Source organism: Cicer arietinum, chromosome 2 (genome assembly GCF_000331145.2).
Source record: "Cicer arietinum cultivar CDC Frontier isolate Library 1 chromosome 2, Cicar.CDCFrontier_v2.0, whole genome shotgun sequence".
Lineage (NCBI taxonomy): Eukaryota > Viridiplantae > Streptophyta > Magnoliopsida > Fabales > Fabaceae > Cicer > Cicer arietinum.
This window is the reverse complement of record NC_021161.2, coordinates 30,290,233-30,300,131: the sequence shown is the minus strand read 5'-3', so window position 1 is coordinate 30,300,131 and position 9,899 is coordinate 30,290,233. Positions and strand designations below refer to the sequence as shown.

The window sequence follows — 9,899 nt, the reverse complement described above, 5'->3', positions numbered from 1 at the left end:
ATACGAGTGCTAAGTTAGTAGCTAAAACTGGACTTTTGTATGTGAATACGAGACAGTGTATTCGAATACGAGTGCTAAGTCAGTAGCTAAAACTGCACATATGTATTCGACTACAACTTGGTGTAGCCAAATACAAAACCAAGTCAGTGGCCAAATTTACACATATGTATTCGAATACAAGCTTTAAAATTTAAATAAAACTGAACGCTACAAAGAGGTGTATTCGACTACACACCTGTTGTAGCCGAATACAACTGCGAAACAATGCAATTTTTCAGTTCATATTCAACCTGGATCACAATGTGTTAGTGTGCCTTCAACAATATGGGGTTTTCAGGTTGTGTGGAGAAGACTTGGCTTATAAGGTCAATGTGTTAGTGTGCCTTCAACAATATGGGGTTTTCAGGTTGTGTGGAGAAGACTTGGCTTGTTGGGTCAAGTTGTTAGTGTGCCTTCAACAATTTGGAGTTATCACGTTGTGTGAAGATTTGGCTGGTAAAGTCAAGGTGTTTGTGTTCCTCAATAGTCTGGAGTTGTCAGGCTACTTGAGAATAATGGCTTGGAGGGTCAGGTGCTTTGTAATTCAAAGTATTTGAATTAGTGGATTAAAGCCTTCTAAATGAGGGGACTAGATGTAACCAAGTTAGTGGTGAACTTGGATAAATCTATGTGTCCAATTATTTATGCTTTCATTGTTTGTTGTCTCTGAATACCACTTGTTTATTATCTAAGTAATTTATAAAAACCAATCAGCCTTCATTAAATTAGCAAAAAGTCATCTACTTTGTCAAACACAATTTTACCCCGCCTTCTCGTGTTCGCATTCTCACTCTTAAAGTCAAATCCTTTGATAAATGAAGAAATATAATTAATTACTCAAGGAAAATGCATTTATGCTTTAAATAATTTGTTAAAGATGTATTTTCCTCTGATCAACAGATTCTCAACTTGTCTCTACTGAATATGATATTACAAGCTCACTATGATGATTCTACCTCTAATAATTCTGGTAAACCTACTAACCATCTGGTCAATGCTTCAAGTCAACACTTTGATAAAGTAAACTCTCTTATAAAAATACAACTTTCTTAAGCCAATCATGTGAACCTAGAACCATGGAGAAGACAACTTCCTCTTCTCATCAAAGGTGGACTTATCCTATGAATGAAGAAGCGCATGATATCCTCTAAAAGTGTCACCCTATGAGATTTTCCTTCTTAAATCATAGTACATTGAATTAATTATGAAGATATATATTGACATGTCTTACAGGTTGATTTGCTTTAAACGTAGATTCTAGATCACCAATGGTAATATCCTCAACGAATACATTCCTTAATATTTAAGTAGAAACCGATCAATATAAAAATTGATACAGAAAATGAAAAAAGCAATATTCTAAGAAGATTTTTGTAAAAAGCCAAGCACACATCAAAAGAGAATAATGAAAAATTCTCTTAATATAAAGTTATTAGAATTGATGTAAATCAATCAAGTTGTGTGGTACACTTGAATTGATATAGGATTTGAAATGTAATATTCTCTTAATGAGAGTTTGAATCTCATAAACAAATTTTGTGTCAATTCAAACACAATTTGGAACTGATATAAAATAGCTCGATAGTGGAAACAAATCTTTCATCCATAAGAGGTATCTGAAGAGGTGTAAAAATTCTTATGAATCTCGACGACAACTTGTTAGCAAGATGAGAATGGTTCTAATGGTTACAACCTAGTGAGACTAAAGAAAAATTCTCAAAGTATGCTTTAACATATATATATATGGATTAAATCTCATTACTTTTTTTTTCTATATATTGATGTGTTACTTAAGAGCAAAATCATAGAAAAAAAATGTAAATCCCTAAAAAAAATCAAAGTTTTCAAAAGAATATGCATTGTTTCATCATCAGTGAATTGATAGTTCAATATTCAACATGACTTGTTAGTAGAAATAAGCACAAAATTAACAGTGTTTTTAAGCACTATAGTTTCTAGTGTTGTTAAAAGATACGACAATGCTTTTTAAAATATAAAAAACGTCGTTGTAGTTGATATTTAACAATGTTTTTTTTTAAAGACATCCAACTCTACAAGTCAACTATGGGTAAATATGCTAGAAGTCTTATAATGTAAAGGTGCATGATGCAATCTAATATTCTTATATTTCAAATGCACATGCAAATCTTTCATTTTAGCATATGCATCAAAAGAATTTTCAAAGTGTCAAAATGCATGAACAATATTTGAAAATCAAGTTTTTGACAAAAATCAATGTTGTATTAGAATACAACATGTTGTAGCTGAATACAGACTCAAGTCAATAGCTAAAACTGAATATTTGTATTCGACTACGAGACAGTATATTTGAATACGAGTGCTAAGTTAGTAGCTAAAACTGGACTTTTGTATGTGAATACGAGACAGTGTATTCGAATACGAGTGCTAAGTCAGTAGCTAAAACTGCACATATGTATTCGACTACAACTTGGTGTAGCCAAATACAAAACCAAGTCAGTGGCCAAATTTACACATATGTATTCGAATACAAGCTTTAAAATTTAAATAAAACTGAACGCTACAAAGAGGTGTATTCGACTACACACCTGTTGTAGCCGAATACAACTGCGAAACAATGCAATTTTTCAGTTCATATTCAACCTGGATCATTGCATATGTTCATCAAACCTCTAGGAACGATTACCATTGATCTGAAGTGATGTCTAAGGAGTATAAAGACTTCATAGCTTCAAACTTAACGACTACACCTTTTCAATATCTTAACATCAATCTTAGAACAACTTTGAACAAAATTTCAGAAATGTTTTGATTTATTCAAAGTCTCACTTTCATATTTCAAGTATAGATTTTACATTGTCATATCATTGAGAAAGGTTCTCTATTGTACTTGAAATTATATTAGACTGTTAGCATTGTACTCAATTGTTATACACTCTTGATCTCAATCAATGTCATTATTGTAAATCATTCAAGTTATTGTGTAAATTGAGGAAAGAAGTGTTCTTTCTTCAAGTGTTGTAAACTAAGATAGTGGTGTGTTATCTTAGGGTGATTGTTAGGAGTTTGTAACAGAGGTTCTAGGGTGGGACTTGTACTTATTCTAACAATAGTGGAAAATCTCTTGTGGTGTGCAAGAGGACTGAAAGTACCCTTGGCTGTAAGGGAAACTAGGATAATCTGTTGTGTTATTTATTTTTCTGCCATTTATATTTTTACATACATCAATCCTAAACAGAAAAATAATCCACTAAGTCTCTAAAAAAAAAAAATTATAAACACTTAATTCACCCCCTCTTAAGTGCGCCTATGTTCCTACGCTACTTGTATACATGAGTGTTATAACTCATATTGGTACAATTAATTAAGTCTTGTTGACGATTAGGTTGATGAGAGTCTTGTTGTTTAATAATATATTGTGTCAACTTAAATATAATTTGTTTTTTCTATGATATACAATTTCTGCAACTTAAAATTTATTTCTCTTTAGATAACAAATGTTTTCACCCTAATTAATTATTTTTATTCAAGCGAGAGAATTTAAGATTAATTATTTAATTAATAAATTACAAATTAACAATAATTGATTATGATTAATTATTACTATTGCAAAGAACAAAGTTAGAATATAAAGAATACAGAAGATCGTGAAAAATCAATTAGAAAAAACTATGACAACTAAACCATTGAATGAAGCAGACCCTAAGATGAGAGACAAAATTTATGTGTCTTATCTTTTCCCAATTAATCTTTACCCTAGAAATAGTCTATCAACTTCTAGAACGGGTGCTGAAATTTGTATTTGCTTTTACATAATTCTCTACAACCATAAACTGTTGTAAATAATCGTTTGATTGATTTTTTTCCCCAATCATACCCAAAATAGTCACAACAAGATTGCCTACACGAAATATTCTAACTCAAATAAAAACAGAAAATGAAAAATAATAATTTTACCTTTATACTTACTTTAGATTGGAATAAGTTTGCTTTTTTGTTTTTCTGATAGAAAGAGCTAAAACAATTATTTTGGTTTGAGCACTTTAATATGGTTTAACTGAACATGATTGGTTTGTGTTTTGGTCGCATCGGTCCAATATAATTTTTAAAAAGGTGAAGCAATCTAAGATTAGTATGAAGATACAAAAATTTCAAAAAAAAAATTAGTCTCAAGCCTATAAAATGTTATTCAAATTAGTCCTTATATGAAGTTTTATGAGCATGCGTTACCCTAAAAGCCAATATGATTCAATTAACTGAAATTTGACCTAAAAAAAAAAGAAAAAACAGAACCCAATACAGTAAATGGTATGCATGTTACAGCAAACAACAAAATCAAGGAAGTATTCCTGCGGTCAAAATTATGATATCAACACCGTGAGTCGTATTTAATAGAATACAACAAACAAGGAAACATAATATTTCCACACTGTGATGCCCAAATGAGGAAAGGTACACTCATCTTTGAAAACGATCCATCCATTCATGTCTAGAGGATGGATATAACATGTGTTCATCATAGTGACATGTCATAAAATGTAACACTCCGATTTTTAACAGCGCAAATATATATTTTTTTTAGAAGCAATTCAATAAAGATGTCAATCGTAACACAAACGACAAAAGACATAATTAATTAAAAATAAACTAAAATAGTTTTTGAGACGATAATCCAAATTATACAACTAAACAAAATACACCGAGGCTATGAGACCTATCAGGCATCGCACATACCCCTAGGGTATTCTCGGCAGACACCTGCACAAAAGTACTGCTCCAAGAATGCTACTCCACCCGATGGTCACGTCAAAAAAGAGGAACATGGATCCACCAAACAAAAGTCAACTGACCGTATAAGTTTAGTTACAGTCATCCCAAAATAAAATAAGTACAACCACCAAAAGAAAGACATTAAGTCCCTATACACGAAACAAATTTGATCATACTCTAACAACTACAATAACAAGGGTGACCTCCACACACTCTGCATCTTCTCATACTCCATTCATTCCGAGCACTAATCCTGCCGGTACCGGATAGTCGATCTTCTCGCGAGTGAGCTCCACGAGGTATATTGCTCCAGCTCTCCAACTTGTCCTCACTACCCTCCTCGTATAAGTAGCCCTGCTTGAGATGAGGTCGTATGCCCAAGCAGTTGACGAATCTCGGTCAGGAAAGTCTAACAACATTTTCATCATCAAGGTAACCGTCGGTGGAATGAACTCGGGTATCATCTGAGGGCAAAGTCCAAATTTCCACAGTAATGTAAAGGGTCACCAACCGAAATTAACAAAGATCACTTAGCATTTAAATTTTAAATGCACAAAATAACCTTTCAACTTAGCATACTCCTTGAAAGGGTTTTCTTTGGCCAAACATGCATAATCAGTACCAAAAATCATCATGTCGTATTCGAATACAGTCTTGTCGTATTCGAATACAGTCTTGTCGTATTCGAATACAGTTTTGTCGTATTCGAATACAAGTATTTGAATACAATATTGTCATATTCGAATACAAGTGTGAAATCATAAGTCACTAGCAAACTTTGTGTTGTCGTATTCGAATACAGTCATGTCGTATTCGAATACAACTGTGAAAAATGCAGATTTTTAGTTTTGAAAACGTTTCGAAATCATTCAACACTTACAACACAAAATCAATCATCACACGTAGCAATTACGGCAAATCACAACAACAACCGAATATGTATATACAATCATCATAGTATAACAAACATCACTAGCGTGCCAAGCACCCTAATGCAATGGGAATATGCCAATGCGCATGATTCCATAATTTCCAAACCAAAACCCTCCTCGATTTTCTAGAGTGCAATCGCTCACAGATCAACATATTTTAGAGTGCAGCCTCTCACAGACCAGCACTAATTACCAAGGTGCAATCTCTCACAGATCAGCACGACGCGATAAACCATGTAAGGATAAGATGGACCAACAAATCACATGGCATCATCTTGTGTCCCATCACGGTCACCACTATCACCATGGCCCCATCGCGGTCACCATGTACTATGAAATGCATGAGTATACTCTTACTCTTTTCACCACAATCATTAAGTAAATACAACTATTAAAATATTCCCTTTTTTTAATACTCATTTAACACTAATGATTTTTTTTTCAAATTCACCACAGAGCATACTCAAACATATTTAATTCATAATCTCACAATTTTACATCAAATTTAATCAATTCAAACTCCACAACACACATATAGCACCTCAATTAAATTTCAACAATTCAAACATAAATCACCCAATTTCAAAACTCCACATTTTTAGACATAAACCACCAAATTCCATCTCCACAAACACACATAAATCACATTAAATTCATTTTCCACAATTTCATACACAAATCTCACAAATTTCCTTCTCAACAAATACACATATAGAGTCCTATATGCAATCTAAAAGTTTGGAAGGAGCTCTTACCTTAACTATCGCTTTAACAAACGTTTACGGCACTGCGATTAATTTCGGTAAAACTTTTGCTCGTGTGTCGTTTCGAAAACTAGCACACTAGCACCGTAGCGTGGCAAGAAGCAACTTTTCCTTGTGTCACTTCTCGAAAGGGAGCTTAGATCTAGAAGAGAAAGGAAGGTTTGTATATATATTATAATTAAAACCAACCAACAAATAGCTAACAACTCTTACACATATCACTTCACTCACATCTCAATCTAATTTAAGCAAAATATCTACTCTTGTCGCAACTCAATTGACGGATGAATTTTTCTTAACATAATTAAATTATTCATTGACGAATAATTTTAAATCGGATCTCAAAGCATATATATATATATATATATATATATATTAAACATATTAATAACTCTAATAAAATATGTTTCCGGTACTAAATCCACAAAATAAAATAAAATTGGCTAAATGCCTGAGAAATTCAACACAAAATACTCTAAAATTACATAAATTTTAAAAAAATAAAGGGTCTTACATAAGCTATCTAGGTTTCAAACATAAATAAGTGACTAACAGGATGGGCTACGTATAGTTTTATGATAAAACTATATCCTGTCTCCTGCGTCCTAAAGAGAGTCTAAGTCACCCTAGATTTTATATGGAACATGATTGTCTTTATGACTTCCCAGTGGTTCTTGGATCAAGGTTGTTGATAGAACTAGTAAATTGTAAAATTAAATACAACGTATTATTTGCTGAAAAGAAGCTCAAAGGTTGTACCGCTGGAAAGGAACCAGAGCAAATGCCCCTACATAAGAATATTCTCCTAACCAACAAGTAGCAATAACATGAATGAACTTTCTCGACACTCTCCCATCATTGCATAACCTCCCACTCTAACATAAATGAGTGAATGACCTCTCTCCACACTCTCCAATCATTGCATAACCTCCCACAAAATATGCCTTATTAATAGTTCTCCTACACTATTAAAATATGCCTTTATTAACAGTTCTCCACACTTTCATCTACCCAACTAACAATACCGGTATCCCTAAAATTAAAACCAACTGTTTTGTTTATGGTTTCATAACTGAACTAAACCAAACATAACTGGACATAGGGTTTTGAGTCAGTTTTGTACACAAATCAATCCAAATGCAGCACAGTATGTTTGATATTCAATTTTGGCAAGAATTAATTCATTCCATCAAGTTGCATGCATAAAACAATCTAATCAAAGTAAGAGTTTAACTGCTATTAATCATAGCAAGAATTAATTCATTCTATCACTGCAACTAACATTTGTCTGATCATAGTAAGAGTTTAAAACATAGTCCACATCACATATCCATGTTTTTGTAAATTAAAATGAAGATGCAAAATTGCAACAGAACCCTAAAAATTTGAAACAAATCCCTAAAAATCAAGAACACTGGCAATAAAAATCCAAATGTTGAAACAGAACCCTTAAAAACAAGAACACTACCAATAACTAGCAAGGTACCAAATGTTGAAACATAACCTAAAAAGTTGCAAATGAAACCCTAATAGAGCGACACTTACAGTGGCGGAGATGTTGAGATGCGATGGCGAAATCGTGCTCAAGACTTAGTCGCACAGAGAAGGGTTGCGTCGAAGATGAGATATGGGTTACATGGTCGGAGATGAGATGGGTTCACTACAAAAAAATTGACCTATCGTGACACACAAAATGTTTCACTAAAAGTTAAAAACTGTAGGTAAAAGTCAATAATACTTTGAGTGACACTCAAATCTAGTGTCAACTTTAAGGGGGCGTCCTGCTACACTTTGAGGACTGTCGCTACATGTTCTGATGATTGTCACTATATGTTTTTGATTTCTACCTACAATAATGACTGTCACTAAAAACTAGATAAATATAAATAAAGAATTAATCTATTCCTACAGTATTGTCTGTCGCTAAACCTAGATCATCAAACTCTCACAAGAAGTGCCAGTTGAAGTCTAGGACCCTGCAAACGCCCTCGGCTTGCAAGTGCTATTGATGGCGGCATATGCAACCGTAGTTCTATGTGGCCAAGAAGGCCACTGGCTGCTGCTGCATGAGCTTGGGCCTGTGCTTGAAGCTGTTGACATGTTGCATACATCCTTAGCATTGTAGCCATAAAGAAAACACCAAGCACAAGCCAGAGCTACAAATAGAACAAAGACCTCATAAATCATAAACATCATTAACAATATCAAATCTCGTTTTCATTTCTTGAAAAAATATGCATGCCTTGCTTAGAAAGAGAAGACCTTACCAGAAAATTTGGTGACATCTGGTGAGAGTTCAGAATCATGAATAACAGGAGAACTGAAACATATAAGAAGTAAGTTGTGAATGGAACATTGGAGAAGATACAGAAAAGGAAATTAGCAACATAACAAATTATAAAAGAAACTTATTTTGAGAACATACCTGTTACGAGAAAAGTGAGTGAGTTGGAGTTACTAGGACGTGCTGCATGAACACGCTGAAGAAAAGATAGGAATCTCCAAATTACCTTGTACTGACAATGCAATTATGTGGTTTTCCTTTTCAGACAAAATTTTAATCAAGTGCTCTTTTCCTTAAACTGATATATTCTTTAAAAGAATCATAAAAGTTGAAAACAGATGAACCTAAATTGATGTTCGGTAAATTCTATTTCTAGCAAAGTACATAGTGACAAAATAGGTATGAAATTTCAAAAACCTATTGCACTAACTAATTATCCATCAAAAGGACAAATGGATTACTTTACCTGATCAAGTAGTCCTGAATTTGCTTTCTTATTGGGGGTAACTACATGTATTCCTTTGTGCAACCAATCATAGTAATAGCCAACAATGGCAGAATCAGCTGTGCAGTCCACTAATGCCATGTTTGGTATAAAATGATTTCCATGCATGTGTTGAACAAATTTTTCCAAATCAGCCACTTCTCCTCTTTCCTCTCGAAGTTCTTTCCACCTTGCTAAGTCAATACCCCTGCAGAGAGCAATTACAGTATGAATTAATTGAGCATGAGCCAATTTTGTCAATTGTGCACAAATAGCCAACGGCATAAGTTAACACATCACATGATGCATTTTGTAAATGTAGTTCCATGATGTGTAGTGGTCAAAGAATTCCTATTGTCAACAGTTGAACTTTATAAGTATGTGAGAGAGTCACGATACTAAAGTAGAAACCATAAAATCACCCATACCAAGAAGCATGGATTACCAAAAGTAACCAGATATAACCTAAATTTTGAACTCACAATAGATGAATAAAAATGTTCAATATTAACTGCAAGCAACAAAGACTAGCTGTATATCATTTAGAGAGATTCAGTTCAGGGTGATTTCACTTACACATCACTGAGGAGCATTGACTTTGAGCCAAGTATGCCCATTACACGCAAATCAATGTTAAATTCTTCTTT

General features: G+C 33.4%; 1 protein-coding gene across 3 annotated transcripts; it reads right to left on the bottom strand.

Annotated features, from left to right (window-relative positions):
- Positions 1-8,413: 8,413 nt before the first annotated feature.
- LOC101499551 (E3 ubiquitin-protein ligase SDIR1-like) lies at positions 8,414-9,893 on the bottom strand. 3 transcript variants are annotated; one of them, XM_004513096.4, is made up of 5 exons: positions 9,829-9,893; positions 9,235-9,460; positions 8,910-9,000; positions 8,752-8,804; positions 8,414-8,640 (listed from the first exon to the last, which is right to left on the bottom strand). In XM_004513096.4, exons 1-5 carry the CDS (start codon positions 9,867-9,869, stop codon positions 8,422-8,424), a joined length of 630 nt encoding a protein of 209 aa, XP_004513153.2. In that variant the 5' UTR covers positions 9,870-9,893; the 3' UTR covers positions 8,414-8,421. The 3 variants fall into 3 exon arrangements, with proteins under 3 accessions (XP_004513153.2, XP_073221633.1, XP_073221634.1); XM_073365532.1 differs by lacking the exon at positions 9,829-9,893 and having other exon boundaries at positions 9,235-9,818; XM_073365533.1 differs by lacking the exon at positions 9,829-9,893 and having other exon boundaries at positions 8,910-8,964; positions 9,235-9,818.
- Positions 9,894-9,899: the final 6 nt, after the last annotated feature.

Bases quoted from the DNA above. Each gene is read 5' to 3' on its own strand.
- LOC101499551 (XM_073365532.1), bottom strand. From the start codon at position 9,537: ATGCCGTTGGCTATTTGTGCACAATTGACAAAATTGGCTCATGCTCAA. The intron at 9,001-9,234 runs GTAAAGTAATCC...TTGCATTGTCAG, and splicing joins ATTCAGGACTACTTGATCAG to TACAAGGTAATTTGGAGATT. The intron at 8,641-8,751 runs GTAAGGTCTTCT...TTCTATTTGTAG, and splicing joins AGATGTCACCAAATTTTCTG to CTCTGGCTTGTGCTTGGTGT.